Source organism: Podarcis bocagei (genome assembly GCF_964188305.1).
Source record: "Podarcis bocagei genome assembly, chromosome: 15".
NCBI lineage: Eukaryota > Metazoa > Chordata > Lepidosauria > Squamata > Lacertidae > Podarcis > Podarcis bocagei.
This window is the reverse complement of record NC_138141.1, coordinates 44,511,988-44,538,090: the sequence shown is the minus strand read 5'-3', so window position 1 is coordinate 44,538,090 and position 26,103 is coordinate 44,511,988. Positions and strand designations below refer to the sequence as shown.

Here is a 26,103-nt window from a genome sequence, read left to right as displayed (position 1 = left end):
AAGCGTCTGTCTCCACCCTCATCGGCTTGCTGGGGTTGACATGAAGCAGCTGCTCTTCCGACGCGAAGAGACGCTTGAGTGTCTGAAAGGACTGCTCCGCCTGCTCTGTCCAAATGAACTTCTTTTTCTTGGAGCTAAGCGTGTCCGTGATGGCCGCCGTCTGCATCGCGAAGCCCTTGATAAACTTGCGATAGAAGTTCGCAAAGCCGACAAACCGTTGGACCTCCTTCCGGTTGCGCGGGCTCTTCCAATCCAACACCGCTCGCACCTTGGCGCTGTCCATGGCGAGCCCCTTGTCAGACAGCTTGTAGCCCAGAAAATCCACCTCCGTCACGTCAAATTGGCACTTCTCCAGCTTGGCGTAGAGCCTATGTTGCTTTAGCCTGCTCAGCACTTCCTTGACGTGTTTGTCATGCTCCTGCTGCGACTCCGAAAAGATCAGGATGTCATCTAAGAAACAGACGCACGTCTTGTAGAGAAGTCCCGCCAACACGTGATGCATAAATGCTTGAAAAACGTGGGAGCCATTTTGCAATCCAAAAGGCATAACTCTATATTCGTAGGTCCCCAGTGGCGTGAACATGGCTGTCTTCCACTCATCACCCTCCCGCATGCGGATGAGGTTGTACGCCCCCCGCAGGTCCAACTTGGTGAACACTCTGCCCTTCCGTACCTTTGCGAGGAGGTCGTCAATTCGGGGCATGGGGAAGTCCGATGGCCTAGTCACACTGTTCAAAATCCTGTAATCCACTACGAGTCTCTTTTGGGGCGTGTCCCGCTTCTTAACAAAGAATACGGGACTGCCCCCCACTGCCTTGGACTCCCGGATGAAGCCGCGCTGCAAATTATGATCAATGAACTCCTTGAGTTCTTGCAGTTCGTCCTCTGACATGGAATACAGTCTCCCTTTAGGCAGCGCCGCCCCCGGCAGCAGGTCAATTTTGCAGTCATATGGTCTGTGAGGGGGTAGCCTGTCTGCCTCCTTCTCGCAGAAAACTTCCAAAAATTCAGCGTACTTGTGGGGAATCGCTTGCAGCGTGCCTAGCAGCAGCTGTGACTCCTCTTCCTCTCCTTCCTGCCTGGGCACGATGCAGTGTTCAGCACAAAAGGAAGAGCCGAAGGTCAGCTGCCTCTGGTACCAAGCCATCGTTGGGCTGTGCTTGTCCAGCCAACTCATGCCCAATACAACGGGCGTGTCAGATAGTTGAGTGACGTTGAAGCTGATGATTTCTCTGTGATTCCCAAGTCGCATCACCATTGGTGGCGTCTGCTTCACCACTTGCCCCCCGAGCAGCTCCCTGCCATCCACCGTGACAACCTGCAGGGGCAGCGTGGCCGGCAGCAACTGCACAGCGTGCCTGTCGACAAAGTCCTGCCCTATAAAGTCCGCATTGCTGCCTGAGTCAATGGTGATTGGCACGTCTATGGTGATTCCATTGGGCAGCTGGAGAGATGCTGTGAGCCTCACTACTGGTTTGGGCGGGAGGGGGTTCACGGGCTGTAAAATCTCTGGGGACTGCGTCACTAACACGTCTGGCTGGGCCCCAGTGCCTCTTCCTCCAGCCAGACTGCGTCGTTTCCCTGCTGTGGTCCTCCTTGCTGCGTTGCTGCAGTCACCATTGCTGAGGCTGCAGTGAGCTTGTGGGGCCTCTGGGGACACTCTTTTGCCATATGCCCTGGTTCCTCACAGACGTAACACTTCCTGTTCCCTCTAGGAGGCTTCGCTTTCACTGCTGCCGGTGCTAGGGCTCTGGTTACTGACTGAGCCCTTGCACCTCCAACCTCCATAGGTTCGGCTCCTCCTCCTGGCGGAGGCGTGGATTGCGCCCGCGCTGCTTCTCTGGGAAGGAAGGAGGGGCCCCCGGCTGGTTCGCGCCCTCCACGCCCTTCGTCCTTGCTCCACGGACGTCCTTCCAGCCTCACCCCCACTGCCAGTGCCCTCTGAACGACCTCCTGGGTGGTTCGGGGTCTCTCCCCCCTCGCGATCTCATCTTTAATCGAGTTGTGCAGCCCCTCCCAAAAGAGGTCTCTTACAGGAGCCGAATCTCTGTCCCATTCCAGGGCACTGACCAAGGCGAAAAAGCGGGCATGATACTGCCTGACGCTGGCCCTCCCTTGTCTCAGCCCATGCACCTCCTTCCGTGCAAGATCCACGTCAATACTTGATAAAAAGCACCCATCCATCGCTTTAATAAAGGCATCCGCATTCTGGATCGCCGGATCCTTATCTCTCCATAAATTGCGTAGCCATGCTTTCGCATCCCCATGCAGATGGGACATGATGAACCCCACTCTCTCTTGTTCATCTCTAAAGTCTTTATGCAGCAGTTGCAGTGCACACAGTACGTCGGCTCTAAAGTTGGGATACTGTTGCAGGTTCCCATCGAAGTGAGAGACCAGCCCGCCTGTCCGTCTCGCCAACCCAATTCCCTCCTGCCGGGGTGTCTGCTTTGTCAGCACGTCTAACCTGACCTGGAGATCCCTGCAGGCGGCAGCTGCCTCCTCCTCTCTCTTCCTGGATGCGAGAACCTCGGCGTTCAGTTGTGCCACTGCTTTTCTGAGGTCCTCTATCTGCTGCTCAGCCGTCATGTCGTCTGCCGTTCGTGAGCTCGCTAGTAGGCACCTGTTTCTCTCCCCTCCTCGAGGCTGTAGATGCCCACAATGGAGAGACGGAGCTTACTGTCAGAGCTGCTTGAAGATCCTAGCTCACAGAGGATCACGCTAGCCAGCGATCATTAAGTAAAAGTCTTTATTGAATTACAGTTTCCATTCTCACGCTGCTGCGCGCAAACTCTACGTCTAGTAGCTAGATCGGCGAAGCTCCGTCTGAGTCTCCGCCCCGTGTGCACCAACTTAATATCCTAGCCTTGCTCCACCTTTTCCGCCTGACTGTCCTCCTCTGGGTCCCTCTACCCCCCGGGGCTTCTTCCTTCCGGGATTCTTCTGACGCTGACCCGGACCCTCCTGCCTCCTTGCGCCGGGCTTTAGGACCTGGTTCCCTTTCGGGGCTGCTTACTGCGCCGCCTTCCTCTGCATTTGAACTTGGCGCGCGCGCCCAACCTTCCACCTTCCTCTTAACCGTTTCTTCGCTCCCCGATGGAGGTGTGGCCACTCCTGACTCATGCCCTCCCTCCTGTGGTGAGCTGCCAGCGCTTCCCCCCTGGCTCCCTTCCTCTTCCCTGCTTCCTGGCGGTGACGCTGGTCCCGATTTCCAGCTGCTCCCCCCTGAGTCCCTTCTGGCTCTATCTTCCTGGGGTGCCCCCCTTGACTCCCCCCTTGCCCTGGCCACTGGTGCTCCTTTCTGTGAATCCTCTGATTCACTGGAAAGACTGGGAGATCTCGGGTCGTCGTCATCACTCATCTTTTCTTCTGCCTCCTCCCCTTCGCTCTCTGTTTCCTCCCTTGCCCGTGCCTCTGCTCCTAAACCCCTGACAATAGTATTCCAAGTTGCAGTTCAGCAACATCCGGACGGCCAAAAGTTCCCCACAGCTGGTTTAGACTGCTGAGCTAGGTCGACCAATGGCCTGAGACTGTATCAAGGCAGCTTCTTACACAAACTAAACACCCCTTTTTAAAAAAACAATTCTGCAAAACAATAAGCAGTCTGGGCTTGCCAAGGTTCTCCCCCTCCTGCTTCTCAAGATCACTCTTCATAGACACACTCATGCAAGCTGATTCAATTCACTAAAAAATAAATAAATCAGTACTCACTTTGATGAGCTTATAAAAGGAAGTGGAAGTGAGCAAACTCAGAAAGAAACGTGGAAGACTTAGTAATTATCAGTCTTCCCTGCGGAAAAAGTGGGCTGTATGCTTTAAGTTGGTGGGTGCAATGTATAATTTAACCAAAATAATTTGGCTTTAAGATGGAGCTAAAGAAAGCTTACTCCAAGATGGCATCACCAAGTGGATCTGGGAACCAGCCTGGAGAAGAAAAACCCCTTACCTAGACTTTGCAAGTATGCTCAAATTTGAGCCTCTGCTGTTTGTCCCTCCAAATGGTCTCGCTAACATTTTTGCAACCTCGCTGCCTCCTTCCCTTCCATCCAAAGTAGGCATGTCTGAGACTGCATGTGTTCTCTGGAATTTTCCTGGAGCTTCACATCATGCAAGGGGAAGGTGAAAGCTGCAGTCTAAAAATGCTGATTCCCAGCATATTTCCTCCGCGGAAATTGCTCAGCCGTTAAGATATGAAAATGAGAAAAAACAAAAGGACTAGTTCTACATAGTGGGTGATGTCCAGTGTTAATCGTACTCATAGTAGACCTACTGAAACCAAGGGACTTAAGAGACTTAAAGGCAACAATTAAAATAGGTCTGTTACTCCAGTGTAGGTAGATGTATTAAATGCATGAAAACATGAAACTTTTAAAAAACCAATCATTTAAAAATAGAAATGGCAGGAATTCTTGCTCAGGGTCAAGACTGCAGTGCAAAACGGGTGTTTGCTTTTAATTAGTTTGACCCAATAGCTGGATGGATGCAAAATCAGTTCCTTTATACCCTAATCCTGTCTTAGTGTTGCCTAACTTTCAAGATGTTAAACATATGTTGAGGACTAAACTGTTTTATTGGAGATTAACTCTGTGACCTGCTTTCAGTAAGAACCCATTCAGTTTTATCTCTCCTCTCACCAAGTTCATTCTGATATGCCCTACATTTTTCTCCCCATTGCTTTAGTTTGGCAGATCCCCTCCCCCAAGCTCTCTGATCTGGCACCAGGCTTAATTCCCAGAGACTAGTGTGGGCATTTGCCAACCTGGTATTGCTGAGACTACAACTCCCATGATCCTTGACCCTTTGGGCCATGCTGGCCCAGGCTGATGGGGCTGGAGTCCCAACACCATGCAAGAACAAAGAAACAGTGGGGTCACTCAGAGGAGAAGATGGTGAAATGCAAACAGGGGACACAGAAAGGGCTGAACTCCTCAATGCCTTCTTTGCCTCAGTCTTCTCCGATAAAGAAAACAATGCCCGACCTGAAGAATTTGGAGCAAATGATTCAGCAGAGGAAACACAGCCCAGAATAACTAAGGAGATAGTACAAGAATACTTGGCTAGTTTAGATGTATTCAAGTCTCCAGGGTCAGATGAACTGCATCCAAGAGTATTAAAAGAACTGGCAGATGTGATCTCAGAACCACTGGCAGTCATCTTTGAGAATTCCTGGAGAACAGGCGAAGTCCCGGCAGACTGGAGGAGGGCAAATGTTGTCCCTATTTTCAAAAAGGGGAAAAGAGAGGACCCAAATAATTATCGCCCAGTCAGTCTGACATCAATACCAGGGAAGATTCTGGAGCAGATCATTAAGCAAACAGTCTGTGAGCACCTAGAAAGGAATGCTGTGATCACCAATAGTCAGCATGGATTTCTGAAACATAAGTCATGTCAGACTAACCTGATCTCATTTTTTGACAGAATTACAAGCCTGGTAGATGAAGGGAACGCAGTGGATGTAGCCTACCTTGATTTCAGCAAGGCATTCGACAAGGTGCCCCATGATATTCTTGTAAAGAAGCTGGTAAAATGCGGTCTTGACTATGCTACCACTCAGTGGATTTGTAACTGGCTGACTGACCGATCCCAAAGGGTGCTCATCAATGGTTCCTCTTCATCCTGGAGAAGAGTGACTAGTGGGGTGCCACAGGGTTCTGTCTTGGGCCCGGTCTTATTCAACATCTTTATCAATGACTTGGATGATGGACTCAAGGGCATCCTGATCAAATTTGCAGATGACACCAAACTGGGAGGGGTGGCTAACACCCCAGAGGACAGGATCACACTTCAAAACGACCTTGACAGATTAGAGAACTGGGCCAAAACAAACAAGATGAACTTTAACAGGGAGAAATGTAAAGTATTGCACTTGGGCAAAAAAAATGAGAGGCACAAATACAAGATGGGTGACACCTGGCTTGAGAGCAGTACATGTGAAAAGGATCTAGGAGTCTTGGTTGACCACAAACTTGACATGAGCCAACAGTGTGACGCGGCAGCTAAAAAAGCCAATGCAATTCTGGGCTGCATCAATAGGAGTATAGCATCTAGATCAAGGGAAGTAATAGTGCCACTGTATTCTGCTCTGGTCAGACCTCACCTGGAGTACTGTGTCCAGTTCTGGGCACCAGTTCAAGAAGGACACTGACAAACTGGAACGTGTCCAGAGGAGGGCAACCAAAATGGTCAAAGGCCTGGAAACGATGCCTTATGAGGAACGGCTAAGGGAGCTGGGCATGTTTAGCCTGGAGAAGAGGAGGTTAAGGGGTGATATGATAGCCATGTTCAAATATATAAAAGGATGTCATATAGAGGAGGGAGAAAGGTTGTTTTCTGCTGCTCCAGAGAAGCGGACACGGAGCAATGGATCCAAACTGCAAGAAAGAAGATTCCACCTAAACATTAGGAAGAACTTCCTGACAGTAAGAGCTGTTCGACCGTGGAATTTGCTGCCAAGGAGTGTGGTGGAGTCTCCTGCTTTGGAGGTCTTTAAGCAGAGGCTTGACAACCATATGTCAGGAGTGCTCTGATGGTGTTTCCTGCTTGGCAGGGGGTTGGACTCGATGGCCCTTGTGGTCTCTTCCAACTCTATGATTCTATGATTCTATGCTGACAGACTGCAGCTAGCTGGGGATCAGTGGGGGCTTGATCTGCAGGTGTGGCTTGTGCCAAATCAGAAGTTTCCAATGTGTGGAAAGAACCCTTGGCAAAGAAGGACCCCAAAGCAGACGCCTTATGCCATGTCAAGACCATTTGCCCATCTAGCCGGCTAAACTGAGCTAGTAGCTCCATATTGTCTCCTCTGACTGGCAACAGCTCTCCAGTGTTGCCGGCAGAGAGGTGGGAGGGAAGTGTCTTCTCCCACCCCCCACTGCCTCATTCATTTGTTGGCAATATGTTTTGCAGTTTGCCAGCAATTTATGCATCAATAATATCAATACAGGACACCGAAGCTCATTCAGCAAAGTGTTTTTATTCAAACGCTCCATAGCACCAGGTAGTTGTAGATGGCATTCAAATAAAAACGCAGCCATTTTTTAAAAATCCCATTTTACCCAGGAACTGGGCATTCTGGAATGTAGCCTTTGCAGCCACTCTTTCCGTTGGTTCAGCTGAGCCTCAGTGGTGGTTATGGGGGGGGGGAATCCCCTGGGCTGTGATTCAGGTGCTCCAGGGAGAAGGCTGTTAAATTCAGACCACATCTCAGTTGGAAAAGACAAGACAGATGAAGATCATGGAGGAAGTGGGCAGCATCGTGCACCATGGGTTATATGCCTCTCTCCACAAGCAAGCAGCTCAAAATCACAACCAACAAGCAATTAATCTCCACTTGGTGGCCCTTTGTGGTACGCAATCACCCCAAGCGTTCATCTCACCCCCCCACCCGTCTTTTTCTATACAAGGTTTGCGTGAAAGAATCATTTCTGAAGTTTTAAAACGAGTATATGAATAAAATAATTTTAAAGGGTGTTTTTTAAAAAAAGAAAAGAAAAGGATTATACTACAACGAAAAGCACACATGTCGACGCAAAGGTTGCAGAGCAGCCCCGTCCACAGAAAAGCACTGTTTCCTCTGAAGATCCACAGGGCACCACTCTTCAAGACTGGCACCTCAAGTGGGAGTTTGCTCATGGGGCCACTTGGCGTTGGCTCCTGGCCCTCCAGATCCCCCCCACATGCTTGCTTCAAGGTTGACCAGAAGGAGGCAGCAGAGAGCCCCCTCAACACACACACACACACACACCAGTTCACTTAGCCAGAGCGCCCATGGGGTCCCATGCAGGCAAGACGACTGGCTCCTGGTGCATCACAGCTAAGACGTCCTCTGGCACATGCTTCCTGTCCACCACCACTTCGTAGACGTACTCGGAGAACCAGTCATCAGTCATGATAAGGTAGCCTGGAGAAGAGGAGGACGGGACAAGGTCTATTAAGAGATGCTCAGCTTAAGAGGTGCCACGTACAGTGATCTGCCCTGGGGGACCCCTGCCCTCTATGCCACACTGAAATCTAAGAGGGCATGGAGGTCGACTGCTTCTGAACATTAAGGACCCATTAATTTTCACAGCTAATGAGGCCTTTGGTTGAACAATTAAATACAGGCCCTTTTCCTTGCTTTGTACCAGCAGACTGGGTGGTGCTTGCAATGTCAAATGTGCTTCGGGGAGGGAAACAGGAAAACCAAGCTCAAACTGCCATCCCATATCAAATTCCTCCCCGGAACATTTTTCTGCCTTTCCTCTGCATCAAGAAACACCACAAATCAAAAACCTACAAGGAACAGACGAGGTCTCACGTGGTGTCTCTTGTATTTGTGCTTGGAAGCAAAACCCAGGAGCTTCCAAAAACACCACTTTACAAACCCAGAGTTTTTGGAAATTCCTGAGTGACCGAGGATTGGCCTTTCAGGTTTCCTCTAGTGGCTTTGCAATTAACAGGTCAGATGCTCCAACCCTGTCTAAGATCTGACCTTGCCTTTCAACAACAGGATCACAATGCTAAGCTGGTAAACCCGGACCAGGCGATCTGGACCCAAAGCACCGTACAAAAGGGTTAAGCGTTTCCTCCATAACTCATCATTCTCCAGCTAAGCCCCTGAGTCTAATCTTGCCTCTGTTGTTTCAGGCAATACTCTATCAACCCTCTTCAAGGACTGACGTTGGGGCTTGTTATTTTAATGCCTCCACGCCTAGCCAAGCCGGAGTGCCAAATCTAACATCCTCATTCTTCACCTCTTCCTTAAACAAGGGGCCTGCCAGAATGCTGCTTGGCCTTCCCACACAAGCCCAGGCTTTTTCAAGAGGCCAGCTACCCCCAAAACCCTCTCGGAGGGCCATATCTGCAAATGACGACTTTGGAGCAGCAGCTAGAGGTCTGCCCTGGAGGATGTGGCGTGGGAAAGCAGCTAGAAGAGGAGTCCCAAAAACATGGGTGTGGGGTGCTAAGAACTCATTTGGAAACCTAAGAAACTGTTTCACAGGTTCTGCAAAATAGCCCTTCCGCAGAGGAAAAACTGGAAATACTCAAACACCTCCCATGTAGCACACCTGCACATGCCCCCCAAATAAAACATGTATTAAAAAAGCAGGTAAACTAGCCAAAAAAATAGGCACCCCCCCCCCGCAAACATAGAAGGCCCAGAACAGTATTTTAAAGTAAGGTTAGAATTGGGAGGGGAGGGGCGAAGCTGGCACCAACATCTGAGGGTTCTCACAGGCATCGCACTGCAGAGCCCAGCCTTAGAGCCAGGAAGCCCTCCGGACAATCTCGCCCCAAGCAAGACAGATTGGTTAGGTGGTGTCTTAAGCTAGCAACTGCTCTTCTCAGCCTCAGCACAGCCAGCTGCAATGCAGAAATAATGTTATTACAGTAGTACCTCTGGTTACGTACTTAATTCGTTCCGGAGGTCCGTTCTTAACCTGAAACTTTTCTTAACCTGAAGCACCACTTTAGCTAATGGGGCCTCCTGCTGCCGGAGCACGATTTCTGTTCTCATCCTGATGCAAAGTTCTTAACCCGAGGTAATATTTCTAGGTTAGCGGAGTCTGTAACCTGAAGCGTATGCAACCTGAGGTACCACTGTAGCACTAACTGCTGCTGCCCTGCTTTATAGGCCCGTGTTGTACGGATCACTAAGACAGAGGACTCAGGCTTGGCCAAATTCTGTGCCCGCAATACACATGTATTGAATCAATGCCCAAGACACATTCTGCAAGCAACCCGCACCGTCCTTACAGAAGGAACATTGCCAGTCGCCTTGGCCAGCCTTCTGGCGATGAGCCTGAGGCAAGCAGCTCTCTTCTTCAGCCTGATTCTCCCCGCCACCCCAAACAGAGGCCTACCTTGCAGGGCAGAGAGGCTCTAAAGCATTTTGCCTGCTTGGCAAGTGGAAAAGAGCAGCCGCAACCAGGGTTGGCCATTGCAAGGGACTGATTGGGCAGAGGTGGCGAGAGGGCTCTGCTTGGCACCCAAAGTCTGCTCAGGGGCAAGGCCAGAGCCCTCGAGGAAAAAGCCCCATTCAGGCCCCATTCATTAAAAGCAGGCTTTGCCTCTGAGTGGGAGTGAGACTTCCACGTAGAACAGCAAGAGGCTAAGAAGCTCAAGGAATCAACCTCACGCCTCCTGGCTGCCCTGCCAGGAGGCTGGAGAAGGTAAACTCTGAGGAATGCCGGTAATCTGTCTCGCTTTCGCCGGGTTATTTTTAAACTTTGAAAGCTCAAAGTGGTTCGCACTCGTCTCTTGTGGTTGATGGCAGGAGTGTGTGTGTTTTTTTTTAACTGCTGGAGCAACTCTGGGTTTTAGCACGCTCATAAAACAGATGGGTAAACGAAGAGCTAAGAATAGCTGTGCCTTGACCTCAAGGCGGCTTTTTTGGGAAGCGGGGGTGACGGCCACCTGCACGCCTGGATCATTGAGATAGTCCTGCGCCTGCTGTTCCACGAAAGCTCTTGCTATGCAAACAGAAGCTCCAGTCTCAATGGGAGACACTGGGACAGGCAGAAAAGTCCTTGGCTCTTTGAAATGGCCCTGGGTAGCATAAAGGCTAGAGGGCACCGTGGGCCCTTGTCTTCCACCAACTCCCAGGGGAAGTGAAGAGGGAAACGGAACACATGTGGCAGCTACAATTCTGCTAGACAAAGACGCTGCTTGTTGTCATCCCAATCGCACAACCAACAGCAAAAGTTTCCCCCACTGGAGGCTGTTCGAAGAAGGGTAATGAACTTTTCTACACAAAATAAGATTACATCAGGAGCTTAAAGGAACGGCAACCCAGTCAGTGCTCATGTGCTCTCTCTCTCTCTGTGCAATAAACCCCATGCAGGAATTTATAATCTCTGCCTTATGACCCCGGAGTAATTAAAAGGAGGTGGGGGACACACACAGCCCAATGGAGATCCTGGCAGAGAGTGCAGAACACAGAGAGAGAAGGAGCCTCCTTGCATTGCCCTCATCACAAACCCAGGAAAATTCAGCGTTGGGAAGAGACCCCAGGTTGGAGAGGCCTGAAGTGATGGAGGGCAAAAGGGAAGAATTCACTGACCACCAGCCTGTCAGGATTCTGCTAAGGCAGAGAGGCAGGGCAAATTGCATAGGCTTCGAGTGCTAAACTGGCCCAGAATTAAGCTCGCTATCCCAAAAAGGCACGCTGTTGAGAATCATAGTACTGGGTGGGACATCTGGAAGTCATCTAGTCCAACCCCCTGCCCCAAAATCCAGACAACACCCCGATGCAAAACGAAAGGAGGCCAGCATCTGCATTAGCAACACATTACCTTTATTCCCGCGGTCTTCACCCCATGAGTTCTCCACGCGCCATTTTTCGAAGCAGCCCTCTTGCTCTGGCTGGAAAGAGGGGGAAATGCAGGGGTCAACAGGAGGAAGAGCCCTGCAGAAAAGCTTCCCCTGGCCAGGCCGATTTACAGTTGCTTGTGGATTTACAGCAGAGAAATAAAATGCCTCCCTTACCTGACAGATGACACCTGCGCTTTCATTTCACAAACTGCTGAAAGCGTCCCTCACCCATGCCTTTACAACCCCAAATGCTAAAAGCCTGGTATCTGGATCACATAAGGAGTTCTACAGTGTGGAGAATATTGCATGCGGAATATTGCAGGCCTAGCTAGACATGTACTTTTATTGTGGATATTTTATACAGTGTATATATAAAGCTGCTGATTTTATCAATATTTTGATAAATTGGAGAGTGGGAAGACCCTGTAACCCACCTTGAGGTCCTTGGAAGGAGGATATACATGTGGTAATAAATAAAATAAATCATGCTACAGTACTTTTAAAGACTTTGGGTCCAAACTGTGCTCAGGTCCATACGAGGCAGCTGGAAGAGATGGTGGCAAGAACCTCTGAAGGCCTGACTGGAATTACTTTCAAGCTCTTAAAATTCAATCAAGCCACATTTAGCTTAGTTTTGAATGCTGGCAAGGATTAAACGTCCCTCATGGGAAAAGAAAATTACATCAGAGTTGTAGTTAAAACCTGTTTGCACAACAGGTATTTTTAAAAAAAGGGGGGGGGGAAGCTCCATGTTTTAATAACTGCTTTTAGCCTAAAGAAGCTTTTAGTGAGAATTATAAATCTGCCAACCGTTGGCAAAAACAGCCTAGGGGCATTGCAGCTTTTAATCTTGCCTTGCTCCTCTGTTTTAACGTTCTGGATTTCTGAGGTGAGGAGCCTCCAAATGTTTATAGAGAAGCCCTTTCTAGCTAGCAAGGACCAAGCGGGGCAGAGGGGACTGAGCATCCCTCTTGGATTAAGGAGAGAGAGGAGGGTCAGATCTCATTGGGTTGATTGCCTGGTGGGCCTGTCTGGCTTTTAAAGTAATTCCATCGCTGTCTTTACTACCTTTCATTGTTGCTAACCTTTGTATATTTCTGTCTGCGAAACTGGAGACACACGGTAAATTTAGAAAGCTTTGGAAGGCTGTGTACCTGAAATGCATAATGTAAAATAACAAAGCACTGGCCATGGGACTGTGGTGGTGGTCATGGAGCCCCTGTGCTGCCTCTTGAGCTCCTTGGGCAGGTGCCTCAGTGCTCTCGCCACCAGCATCATCCAGATACCAACTCTACAATTCTATAATTCATCATAAGAGAACGGTGGTCTTTGTAGACAAGGCACTTTAGAAGAGGGATGGGACCCTCCACCAGCTCCCAGCACCCCAGACCGCTGGCCGTGTTCCTGCTGAGGCAGGTGGGTGATGGGAACCCAAGAGTCTCTGGAAAGTCACAGATGTTCTCTGCATGTTGTTCTCTGAGGGCCATCCCTCTGTCTCTACAAGTACAGAATACAACTTCTTAGAGCAGAGATGGGGAACCTTTGTCGCCCTCTAAGTGTTGCTGGACTGCCGTTCCCATCATCCCCTGACCAGGCTGGCTGGGGCAGATGGGAGATGGAGCCCAAAAACCTTTGAGGGCCACCAGTTCTCTGTCCCTCTTTCAAAAGAACACACCGTCCCCAGGAGGATTCCATGAACAGGTCGTGCGTGCAATTATTGTCTGGTTGACTGCCATATATGTGGAAAGGAAGGGAAGGAACTCCATCACCCGCCCTGCTGCCCCAACACCCACCTTCTCAGTGAAGGCAGTAATGACCATGGCGTGGGTCATCAACGAATCCCCGAAGATCAGCCGCTCGTCCTTGTTCATGTTCTTGACTGACACGCCAAACACCAGCTTGTGGTTAAATCTACAAAGCAGCACACACGAAATGCACGTTAAGTGTGGGGTTCAGAGAAAGTGCCTTCCCTAGTAATCCTAAATTGCGGAGTAAACACATTTATCAGGTCATCTCCATGATCACTGCAGATGGTGACAGCAGCCACGAAATTAAAAGACGCCTGCTTCTTGGGAGAAAAGCAATGACAAACCTAGACAGCATCTTAAAAAGCAGAGACATCACCTTGCCAACAAAGGTCTGTATAGTAAAAGCCATGGTTTTCCCAGTAGTGATATATGGAAGTGAGAGCTGGACCATAAAGAAGGCCGATAGCCGAAGAATTGATGCTTTTGAATTCTGGTGCTGGAGGAGACTCTTGAGAGTCCCATGGACTGCAAGAAGATCAAACCTATCCATTCTTAAGGAAATCAGCCCTGAGTGCTCACTGGAAGGACAGATCCTGACGCTGAGGCTCCAAGACTTTGGCCACCTCATGAGAAGAGAAGACTCCCTGGAAAAGACCCTGATGTTGGGAAAGATGGAGGGCGCAAGGAGAAGGGGACGACAGAGGACGAGATGGTGGGACAGTGTTCTCGAAGCTACCAGCCTGAGTTTGACCAAACTGCGGGAGGCAGTGGAAGACAGGAGTGCCTGGCGTGCTCTGGTCCAGGGGGTCACAAAGAGGCAGACACGACTAAACAACAACATACAGGAGCAGTTAAGCACAAGGTGCAGCAGATCTGCGATCCAGGGGGCTCTGAGCTTGCGGAAGAACAAAAAAATGGAAGCAAAGCAAAGTTTGAGCTTGACGTGCACACCCACCATCCCCAGGGGGACTGTGTGCAGGATCACAGCCCTCTTCCCCCACCCCCCACGCACTTACATATTCATGTCATTGATGCCCAGTTTGCTGTTGAAGTGCTTCCCAACGTCACAACCAAACCACACGGCCTGAGGAGAGAGCAGGCAACAATCAGGACCCTTCAGTTGAAGCAAAGAGCAGGAAGACACCGTGCTAAGGAGCAAAACAAAGACAGGGGGGCAGGCCAAACCTCTCCATCCCGAATAGAAGCGGCTGCCAGTTTCTTCAGGAGCTCGATGGGCTGGTTGTTGTAAAGAGTCTTCCTGCCCCCCACCATGTTACTCAGGTACTCCACTGTGTAAAGCTGGTTGTATTGGTTCTGGGGCCGAGGGTCGTTCACCAGGCAAACCTGTTAAGTCAAAGGGCTGAGTTAGCGCAAGAAGTTAATTTCAAGGAGGTCACTCCTCCCAACTCTGCTGGACCCAGCAATAGGAGCCAACTAAAATGCTCGCAACAAGAGCATGGCATGGCCAAAGATGGCCATTTCTTGTATCTCCCCAGCAGGTGTTATTCGGGGGTAGGCTGCCACTGAACCTGGAGGTTCCACTTCAAACAAGATGGAAGTTTGGAAATAATATGAGGGGTGCCGCTTCTCAGCAGCAAATATCCTCTGCTAGACCCATCTCGGTTTTGATGTTCTGGGTCACAATTTTATCACCATCTGACCAAGCAATGCTTGGCCCCCAAAAAGAGATCTGGGGTTGGAAATCTGGTGGGCCTTTCTGTAAGGATTTCCAACTAAATGTTAAAAAGAACTTTCTGATAGTAAGAGCTGTTCAGCAATGCAACTGACTACCTCGGAAGGTGATGGACTTCCCAGCATTTGTGGTTTTTCAAGGGAGGTTGGGGGACCATCTGTCAGGGGTTCTTTCAGTTGAGATTCCAGGTTTGCAGGGGTTGGGCTAGATGACCTTTGGGGTGTCCCTTCCAACTCTACGATTTCAGACATGCCACAACTTTCAAACAGACCGAAGAGGGGTCGTGGTATTAAACGAGAAGAAGGGAGCAACAAGAGACCGTGTGGGGCAGGGGCGTGTCTTATCCATTTCCAAAATCTAAAAAGGATCGCACAGACAGGGGGCCAATGGTTGTCCACAGGCTGCCTTGTTTTTACCACATTGCCCAACCTTGCTTTCCATGTCGAAGATGGGCTTGACGTGCTCTTTGTAGAACTGCAGGGGCGAGATTGGCCCGATCTTGTGGTAGGTCTTCTCCTTGTCGTAGAACTCCCAGCAGAAGGAGTCCGGAGGGCTCCCCAGGCAGATGGTCACTATTCTGAACACCTGGGGAAGGAAAGCAGATTAGTGGAAGGTGGAATCCAGACACCTCCCTTCAAATCGGCCAGAGGGAACTGATGCTTGTGACTCACAAACCCTCGTTTTGCTTAATTGCTCGCTATGCTTATAAGCTGCTGTTCCACCGAAGGCATCAAGCTGGTTTATAGATTTTTGAACAACAGCGTGGAAACTAAGCAACGTGACACAGGAGGCAAAAAGGAACAGAAGGGGAGAGGAACTCTATGGGCTCTTTCATTCTGCTCCCTAAGTTACACAATGGTCAGGTGGAATGGCCACCAGTTTGATGGAGGCAGTTCTGGGAGAAGAGACCGGGAAGCCAGCATGGAGCTGCGGTGCCCTGGACAACAGCAAAAAAAAAATGATATACGTTGTTGTCTGCTGCCCTCTAGTGCAGGCACCCTGGATGGACACTTAGGGAGGCACCAAGGGCTTTGCAGAAATGCAGTGAAGGACAATGCAACTCCTGTAAAAAAGTAAAATTAAAACAGCCTGACACACCTTTCCTCTTGGCAGCTTTGGCAAGAGAGAGAGAAGAAAGGGTGCAGCTGGGTAGACAATCTGCCCCTCCAAATTGTAAAGAGCACAACCAAAATGCATTCACAGTGGATCTCTGCATCTCTCTGTTAAGGAGCCACTTTCGGAGCTGCAAAGGCTGGTCCAAGCTGTGCTCAGTTATGAGAAGCATCATGAGAATGAGAAGCATCAGAATGAGAAGCATCATGACTGGGGCCCGGGGGGGGGGGAGAGAAAGAGGGGGCAGGGACAGAAAATCTCTTTTTACTCAGCCACCGCATTCGCCCCTGTACCAAGAGCAGCTGACCTCCTCTATCATAGTGTCCACGGCTGCAGAGAGCTCATCCTTGTTGCATCCAGTCTCTACCATATTCCTCAGCCGGAGGCAATACTCTCGCATCTGTTTGGAAGAAAAGAAAAGCTGGAAAAGCAAGTTCTAAATGGCAATCTCTGTGGCACGCTATCAACACGCTCAAAGTTCAGGATGCTGGAGCAGGCAAGATGGCTGAGATGGCTGAAGCCCAGAACATCTGGAGAGCACCAGGCTAGAATTTACCTTTTAACAGATTGGAAAGAAAAGGTTCAGTGCCCATGGGTTTGGACCTTAGCAAGCAATGGCAGGTGTCAGCATCTGAACAGGAAGGTTGTGAAAACTATGTCAGCTCATTGTGTGTGTGGAGCAGCAGGTGTGTCCAAAAGCCCACCTCAGATCTTAAGGGCTTTAACAGGCTTTACAGGGACTCATCTGTTCGCCTGTGGCGAACCTGATCTTATTGGCAAGCCACCAGACAGGGAAGATTCACTTAGCATCCTTTTTCTCAGGTCATCAGTGTGCTACATAGGATACCTTCAGGCAACTAAACCTTTCCATGGGGCTTGATCATTTTTACGGGCTTATTTACAAGCCTGAGCTTAAGTTTCCAAACTGGTGAGAAGACGAATGATTTTAGAGATGGTAACACTCTATCCACACACACACACCCATGCACACGCGCGCGCACACACACACACACACACACACACACACACTTTAGTTACCTTGTGGTTCAGAATGTCATTCATTCGTCTGGAGGCCTCAGTGGTGTGTGATTCAGGGAAAACCTTCTTGGGGACTACGCCGTATTTTTCTAGGAAGGAACAAGTTTTAGTAACCGACCAGAACCGATAGGCCGAAGGAAAGATCGTTCTGCCTGCTGCACTCAGTTTACGCTGTGTGAAATAAGCACAGATCTTGACACAATGAAACTGTTTCCAGGCTACTTCTGTCCTCCCACATCCTTAGTCCAGGAGAGTCTTCTCACCTGTGGTGCATCCAGGTCCAGTCCTCAGCATCACCAATTAAAGGGCTCAGGGTAATATATGCTGGACTTGCCTGAGAGCTTGGACATACCCTGCTGGGCAGCCTGGCCTGACTCGACCATCAGTTAGCTGCATAAGCTCAACGCATACATTTTTAAAAACTACATAAGAGTGTACCAGACTGAAGATCCTGTGGGGATCTCAGAGAGAAAGGTTTCTGACTCCGTCTTGTACTGCAACTGTCCACCTCATCAGAAGACCTTCAAAAGCTTTAGTGATTCCAGCCCCACCCAAAGAATTCTGTAATCCCAACTCCTGATTTCCTGGTCTTGGCTGAGCAGCCCCCCCCCCTTAAGATGCTGGATCTTCTGCCCAGGAACCTAGGTGGACTACAAAGTGCCTTGGCCTCAGCTTCTTTTACCAATGAGGTTCACGAGCATGTCCCACTGCCCGCCGTCATTGCAGGGATTGGAGAGCAGGAACTGCACCAGCCTCCCCTCCACGGGCTCCTTCTTCTGAGCCGTTTCCACATATGCGTGCAAGAAGTAGTAACAGCGTTCAACCTGGAAATAAGCCAGTCAGAATGCAGTCAGAAACCAGGTCTGTTGAGCCCTGGTAGACTTCAAAGCTAACCCACCCCGCCTTAACCTTCTGGCCTTTTTACAGCTAGGATGGCCCACTTAGTGGTGGCCCCCTGGTTATTATTTATTTAGTAATAGAATTGATTACCTGCCATCAAGGCCCAGAGCAGGTTATGATAATAAAATAATAAGAACTAAGACATAATACAAAGGGTCAGGTGTGTTTTCAGCATGCAATGATAGCTGTGCAATGAGGACACCATTCAGTGGGGACGGAAGTCCACAGAGAATGCCCCCTCCTGGGGTGCTGTCCCCCCCAAAAAAAAGGTTTCTCAGGGTGGCAGTTCAAGGCAGAAGCCTGAATGGCACCCCTGCTTACAGAAAGAAGCCGACCAGTCTGCTGGGTTTTCCTCAAAGCAGGAGAGGGGAATCTGAAGCCCTCCAGACGAGTCTGGACCCTAATTTCCACCATCTCTCGAGACTCATAACATCCAAATAGCCACAGGTTCCCCATCCTAGCACCTAAACAAAGCCTCAAGAAAGCACCTCTGAGAGTCAGCGTGGCATGGCAATTAAAAGTGTTGGCCAAGGACCTGGGTTCAAATCCTCACTCAGGCATGCTTTCTGGGGGTGGCCTTGGGCCAGTCACCATCTCTCAGCCCAACCTACTTCACAGGGGGTAAATGTGGATGGTGGGAAATCATGTGTGTCACCTTGAATTCCTTGGAGGTGGGATATAAATGCAAGAAGCAGAAGGGCAGTTAAATACAATGAGAAGCACCTTGTCCCAGAAGAAGAGGTACGACTGGCTGAACTCGAACTCCTCCGTGTTGAACTTCTTCATGAACGGGAGGCGCATCACGTTCAGGCAGGAGAAGATCCAGCAGCGTCCTGGGGGGTCAGAGGAGCACAGCGGAGATGGGCATCGCAAAGCATTAAAATGGGACGTGCAATCTCAAGGGAGGTGGCCATTACCTGAGTTCTTCTGATTGGTGATGGGCTTGCCTTCAGCAGGTACCATGTGCTGGAAGACTTGCAGCGTGTCCTGCACCACGGCCCGCTCCAGGCACACCTCCAGGGGGTCTGCGCATGTGGCCACATTCTGGGCCAACAAGTACCGGGGTTCAGCTTTCAGGGCTTGGGCGAAAGCTGAAGATTTTTTCAGGCTCAACCCTGCTAAGACAAAACAGGACAGTCGATTCAGGACAGTTGATTCTGAAAGTCAGCAACAGAGGGCACACATGGAGATAACAGAACAAGGATGTGCTCAGGAAGGATGCTAGAAGCTCATCACAGGTGTCTGCAGACATGGCTGATGCTGATGCCACTCATGGCATGGCAGGGAATGTCCTCTGTCTCTTCTCAGAGACACTCTTATTACTCAACTTGTTGAATTTCTTTTAAAAATCAATCAGGCTTTTAATATATTATGTTACTGTGTTCAGCTGTCATTTTTAATTGCTTGGGTTTTTCATTTTATGATTGCTATATGTATCGTTTGCCTATTTTTATTGTGCTTATTTACTTAGAAGATTTGTAAGCCATTTAACCAAAGAGCAGTCTCCAATAAAACAGTACATGAAACACAAAGAAAACAAAGAAACTAACCTGAAAACAAATATACATAAAACCATCATAATAAAAGCTGCAGATAAAAATCAGTAAAACTTTTAAACAATTATAAGCAACCAGATTAACTTTTCGCTAGCTCTCTTGTGTGTTTTTAAACCAAAAACTAGAGTAGATTATAATGATGATGATAATAATTTAAATAATGAAATAAAGCAATCTTAAAACAGATCCTGAGGTTACACATTTGCCTCACTGCAATTATTCCCTTTCCAGTTTCCCCCTCCCTTCAAACTTCCTGCTTTGTCTTATAGTAATAACAGGGGGTAGATGGAGATTTCAGTGTTACATGTGGTCTGAAAATGGAATAGGCAAATATTCCTGTTCATGGGTGTCTGCAGGATTCCCCCCCCCCGGGCCTGGGGGTGGGGGCAAAGTAAGCCACTAAAAACGACGAGGGGGAGGGGAGCAGGCTAGATTTCCACCAAAGACGAGACCAGCATCTGTACATTTTGCTTATCCCTCTGGTTCTACAAATGCTAGAAACTTACTCTTTCTTTTTAAAATAAAAGCTGGGAATCTGCAGGTGTGCAAGCTCCTATGCAAAGTAGACCACAGCAAAAACAACTTTTTGTGAAATGTATTCTAACCCTATGCAAATATTTCTGCCTTCAGTATCTATATTATTAGGCAATGCTGCCCTCCACCTTCGTAAGGGTGTGAAACTGTTCCAGATCCACTCCTGTAATCACAAGGCCTTGTTTCGTGCCAAAGACACGTTTCCTAATAGTGCCTCACCCAAGCACAGCTAATTGCCATGTGCCAGGCTGGCTGAATTTCAATGCATGCTTATCTTGACATAAAGATGTTTGACAAAAAGTAGACAAAACTTTAAAAAGAACTGTTGTTTCCCAAAGGCAAGGGGACTGACACCTACCTTTTAATTTCATTTATCTCTTGTCACTGGAACGTAGGAAGCTGCCTTACCCTGAATCAGGCCATTGATTATCTAGCTCAGTACTTGTCTCTAAAGGATTTCAGAACTGTCTTTCCCAGCCCTAAGTGGATTTGAACCCCAGACCTTCTGTGTGCAAAGCAGGGGCCCTACCACTAAGCTACAGCCTGTATCTAGGAATACAGTCCCTAAAATGCAAGTGGCGTAAGAAAAACAGAGTCAAGGAGATTCATCAATAAAGGATATAGGTTCAGATCTGCAGCCAGCCAAGATGCTCACTAGGTGATCTTGGTTCCAGTAGCTATCTCTCGGGCTAAACTACCTTACAAGGTTGTTGTGAGAATAAAAAGGAGGAAGGCAGAGAGATAGCTGCTGGAACCAAGATCACCTAAGTGAGCATCTGGCTGGTTGCAGATCTGAACCTATATCCTTTATTGATGAATCACATTGACTCTTTCCAGTAGCACCTTAAAGACCAACTAAGTTAGTTCTTGGTATGAGCTTTCGTGTGCATGCACACTTCTTCAGATACATACGTGTGCATGCACACGAAAGCTCATACCAAGAACTAACTTAGTTGGTCTTTAAGGTGCTACTGGAAGGAATTTTTTTATTTTGACTATGGCAGACCAACACGGCTACCTATCTGTAACTGGTCACATTGACTCTGTTTGGGTTGGCTGGTGGGTATGAACCCAGGACTTATTCCACTGCAGTGCCCAAATTACGGAGCGGCCTGGCTCCCTCCTAAACCAGCTTTCTAAGCAAGACCACAGAAGGTACCGTTTTATTCCGACAGGCTTTTGGGAACTAACTGCTTTTAAGGAAAGGGCTTTTAATAGCGCTCTGCTGTTTTTGCTACTGGCCTTTTGACAGATTTGTTTTTACATCGTTTTGATTCCATTATCATCTTAATTACTTCTTAACTATTATCTTTCATGTGTTTTTAGTGATCTGTGTTTTATCTTCATTTGTAATTCTTGCAAGCTGCCTCCAGTTCCTCAAGGTTTTGGAGGAAATAAACTACTACTACTAATTATTATTATTATTATTCACAAGTAGCATGCAAACCACACACTGTCCTTCCCACAGTTCCTGCCTGCCTATGGCTGCCGGGTGCCTTGTTAAGTCTAAGGGCTCTTTTAATGAGGTGCTAAATTCAGCCTTCTTTCATCAGGCAACCACTTTGCATGTATAGCCTGCAGGGTCGGTTGCTTCTTTTATTTCTCTGACATTTATACCCAGGCTTTTCTACTTAAGTTGTCGAGGCTGCCCACCGTTCAACAAACAAACAAGCCACCCATTCTCAATAATAAAAATCAGATTATTAATAAAAACCAGAGATCGACTAAAGCAGGGAGGAGGGGTGTGGAGCCTACAGGCGCCGGGGCGGAAATCGGACTAGGAAGGGGCGCTTCCTTCAACCCCAGGAATCTGGGAAGGGGGAGGCACTCTGCACATGCTCAGGGACACGCTCCCTCGGCGGTGCAATCCTCTCCTCGCGAAATTGGCCGGGACTGAAGTGTGGGTGGGTGGGTGGGATACAGGTGCCGGGGCTGAATCCTGGGGCCCCGCGGCTCGACGGCGCCTGTTTACCCCCCACCCCCCAAAAAGCAACAGCAGCCTCCCGTTGCCATGGCAACCCCGCCCCCGGCCTCTCCCACCCCCAGTAGGCCTCTGCCGTTCCCATGGCAACCCCCCCCCCACACGCACCTGGGAGACTCATCGCGGGTCTTTCGGCCGCAGCAGCGCGAGCCACCGAGGAGGAAAACCAAGGCCGGGCGCCGGCGCCGGAAGCAGCTCTTTTATAGCCTCGGAAGCAGGAAGCCGGGCCCGCGACGGAGCGCGCGAAGGACAAACCTCCTGCGCTGTCCTTCGCGGGTTCTCCTCCCCGCCCCCGTTAGAGGGGCGGAGGGAGTTTCGGGGGGCACGCCTCTTAAAGGAGCCGTTCAGCTTTCTCGCTGTTACAGGTACTTGGAATATTTATTATTATTATTATTATTATTATTATTATTATTATTATTATTATTATTATGCCTTTTCCAAGGCGGCTTACACAATTCCATACAACACAGATAATATACAAAAAGCTAAAAAAAAAAAAGCAGTAGAAGCTAATCGCTAAAAAGTTAATTAACGCTAATACAGAACTCTCCAAACTGTGTCTTGACACGCGTGTCTGCTGCAGCGTGTAGGTGTGTCATGCAAACACTCCCTGCACTCCTCCCTGGGCTGGAAAGGGGTTGGTTTAACCTCCGGTTTGCTAGTAAAACTGAATTACTGTGTCGCGAAATGATGCATGTCTAAAATGTGTCATCAACATGAAAAGTTTGGAAAGCTCTGCTCTAATAGAATTAAAACAATATATATTTTTAAAAAAATCTTGAAATGCAGAGGATAATGAAAACAGTAAACACAGCACTGTTAAAATACATTTCCTTAAAAAGCAAAACAAAACCAGTGAGTTCCCATCCAGCCTTGCTCCCCCCCCCCCATTCCTTTCATGGAGAGGGAAAGTAGATGAATTTGGGGGGGTCCTAAAGTGCCCCTTGTGCTAAATGATGGCTGCCAATCTTCCTTACAACAGAGATGTTGCTGGTGTTCCTATTGTTATAAGAAATTATCGTAAGATTAATCAAAACAGGCATGACAGCTGATAAATTACATCTGGAAGAAAGGTAACAAACGGGTTTCCCTTATTCAAAGCGTCACGGGAGCTCTGACAGCGCCACCTACTGTGCCTATAATGAATAACGCCGACCAATTCACAACGTCAAACCATTTTATTCAATTGATGGCTGAGGCTCATTCATAAGCTGTCAAGTAGTGTTTCCATATACATCGCATAATGCCCTAACGTGATTTACACAGTATGTACATACGCCAACGAACCGCCATAGATAAAACGATAAAGTTTATTATTTAGACAAAGGATAATATAATGAATTAAGTCTATACATTCTATATGTTGTTAAGCTGACACCCCCAAGCCTTAGACCAGGCATAGGCAACCTCCAGATGTTTTGGGCCTACAACTCCCATGATCCCTAGCTAAAAGGACCAGTGGTCAGGGATGGTGGGAAATGTAGTCCCAAAACATCTGGAGGGCCAAGTTTGCCTATGCCTGCCTTAGACTCTTTGAGCACTTCCTCTTTGCATTCCTAATGGTGGGCTTGTTCCTGTGAAGGGTAATAACAATGAGTAATCTGTTAAGTTGTGGGTGAACATATCAGACGACACAGCGATTCTTCAAACAGCTCTTGTTTATGCACAGGCCAGGACAGAACTGAACTGAAGCGTTCAGCCAGCTGCACTACAAAGCAACAGTAACCATTTTCTGTAACTATCCAATCACTGAACGTCACTTTCAATCCCTTCTTTGCATATGTGGACCTGAGTGAAAACTATCTACAGTATCCACCTGCTGGCCCAGGGTGAAAACTTCAGTACATAACATAATTGTTAGCATGTTATCAACATCAAGATGAGCGATAACGGAACTGGCAGGAAAACCTTTTGGGCCGGCAGATGGAAAAGCACCCATGCCTGCCTCTCCTTTTGTCTCTCCGTTTAAATGGTCATATAAATGTTAAATAAAACTCCGGACACCCGAGGGGTCAGTGACTTACCTGTATCCTGTGAAACTTACCTGTAACTCTATCTGATGTACCTCCCTTCTATGACATATATCTGATGCTCTTGGTGGGCAGGCTGTGGGGAGATCAATCTATGGATCAGAGGGTATAAAAATTCTGGTTTCCTTTTGTTTGGGGTTTTCCTCCCTCCTGCGCGCGGTGAGTGGGGACCCTGTTGCAACAGTTTATTTCCTTTTAAATAAAGATCAGGCTTACTAGCTGTTTTCAGTATACCCTGGTTGGCCTCTGCTTTTCTCTCCTACTGATAAAGACCTCCTGAGGGACTCTATTTGGGCTCTGTAAGGGAATCAGAGGAATTTCTTACAACACTATCATCTCTGGCCAGTGGGCATGCTGGGCTGAGCCAATGGGAATTGGACTCCGCACAGCATCCAGAATGGCGACACGCTCCCCTGGACTAGCCTTCCCCCAACCTGGTGCCTGCCCTCCAGGTGTTTTGGACTAGAACTCCCATCTGTCCCCATCTGGGTGTTACAGGAGTTAATAGTCCACAGCACCTGGAAGGCACCTGGTTATGGGAAGACTGCTTTGGGCTGAGCTAGCTGGGCTCTTACTCATCTTCCACGCCTCTTAAATTGCTTTATTTTTATGATCCGCCATAAAAGTTTTGGTTTGGCAGCTTGGAACAGATAAAATGAGCCAGCTAGACTTTGACCCTGTAAAAAAAGAGGGTGTAACCAGGGGGGAATATATACTTGTGTGTGAGAGAGAGACTTGAAGTCTCCTTGAGGCTTCACTTACCCACTATCTGCTTCTGCATCATCTACAAACTTGCTCTCCTCCACCTCCAGATCATTTACAAACGTGTTAAAGAGCACCCCCCCAACATGGATAGGGCACCACTTTGCTCCACCTTTCGTGGTTCACTTAGAACTTCATTTTCTCTCCCCAATTAAATAATAATCATTGTATACAATTGATGGGAATGGGATGGGCGGAAGCAAGGGAAGGGGACTGCCAAGAGGCTCCCAAGAAGTACTTTTTTTAAAAAAAGATGTGCCGTGTGGGCACCCATAAAAACCAAGGTAAAGGCCAGAGCTGAGCAACCAGTCAGTCTGGCAGTAAACGTGTATTGTCTTGATTGGAGTTTTTAAGCAGCTTTGAGCAAAACCTTCCCTGGGGCTGGGAACAGCCAACCAGCTGATTTCTTCCCCCCACCTACACTTCCTGTTTATGCATCACTTAGAGACCACTGTGATTAAGCAGAAAAATATTGTTGAAATAAAACAAATGCACAAGCCTCTGCCTTGGTGCCAAGTGGTCTTCATGGAGCAAGAAGCCAGCAATCCTGAAAAGAGCAGAGGCCCAAAGTGCTGCCAATGTTTATGCTTTTTGCTGTCTGGCTCGGCTCCTGTGCCTTTACCTACAGCCTGATACACAATAATAATAATAATAAAAACTTTCTGCATTGCCCACCATGGCAGGGAAACAAAAGGTTCTTGTAACTCATTCGGATGTAGGTAGGCCTGCTCAGAAGTAAACGAGGGTGCATTGTATGTAACCCTGAGGACTGCTCTGTTTATACCTTTTCTTCTCCTAGCCCTGCAAAAGTATTGTGTATCATCATACTTATTGGCCAGGTGGACCTGAGTCAGACAGCCACTCCTCAATTCGGGATCACATAGCTATAGGGAGGGGAACATGCAGCCTACAGTGCCTGGGCCACGCTAATAAAATGGGCAATTTTCTTCTGGTGCGATCGTTACACTTTGTGTAGCGGGCAGCAGAATGCGCAACGTGGCCCTGATACGGCATAATTCCTTGTAATAGCCGTGGGGCAGCCTTCACCAACCTGGTGCCCTCCTAGTTGATGGGAGTTGTAGTCCAAAAACTGAAGAAAAGCACCAGAAATCTACTGAAATAGCAAAACATTTTCTTAGGCCTAGAACACTTGGTGATGCCAGACTTCCCTCAGTTAACATAGTCGCAAACTTCTCCCCAGCTGTGCTCAACCGACGCATTCTGCTTTCCCCTGTAAGACCATTTCACAAAATTAAAATGCAAATTTTCTCCCTCTATCACAAAGCAGGAGGCTGCCCCACTGAAAAAGAGAGGCTTTCTTAGAGCCACGCCAGTAAGATGTTCCATGAAAATAAGCTAATGAGACAGAAACGTTTGCCACCCCCAATGCAGACAGACGGGTCAGAGACTGTTTAAGGCTGCTGGGATGATACTTTCCTGGTTTGGTTTTGTCAAAAGC

At 48.5% G+C, this 26,103-nt stretch overlaps 1 protein-coding gene across 1 annotated transcript; it reads right to left on the bottom strand.

Moving 5' to 3' along the window:
- Window positions 1-6,951: 6,951 nt before the first annotated feature.
- BLMH (bleomycin hydrolase) lies at window positions 6,952-22,096 on the bottom strand. Its single transcript, XM_081172157.1, has 12 exons — window positions 21,961-22,096; window positions 18,699-18,896; window positions 18,505-18,614; window positions 17,564-17,705; window positions 16,882-16,970; window positions 16,151-16,243; window positions 15,160-15,315; window positions 14,223-14,381; window positions 14,054-14,121; window positions 13,083-13,200; window positions 11,271-11,340; window positions 6,952-7,897 (listed from the first exon to the last, which is right to left on the bottom strand). Exons 1-12 carry the CDS (start codon window positions 21,971-21,973, stop codon window positions 7,746-7,748), a joined length of 1,368 nt encoding a protein of 455 aa, XP_081028283.1. The 5' UTR covers window positions 21,974-22,096; the 3' UTR covers window positions 6,952-7,745.
- Between the last annotated feature and the right edge of the window lie 4,007 nt (window positions 22,097-26,103).

Excerpts from the sequence above, each read along its gene's own strand:
- BLMH (XM_081172157.1), bottom strand. Across the intron at positions 11,341-13,082 it reads TTACTGCCTTCACTGAGAAG|CCAGAGCAAGAGGGCTGCTT; the intron begins GTGGGTGTTGGG and ends CCCTCTTTCCAG. Across the intron at positions 7,898-11,270 it reads TGAAGACCGCGGGAATAAAG|GCTACCTTATCATGACTGAT; the intron begins GTAATGTGTTGC and ends CCTCTTCTCCAG.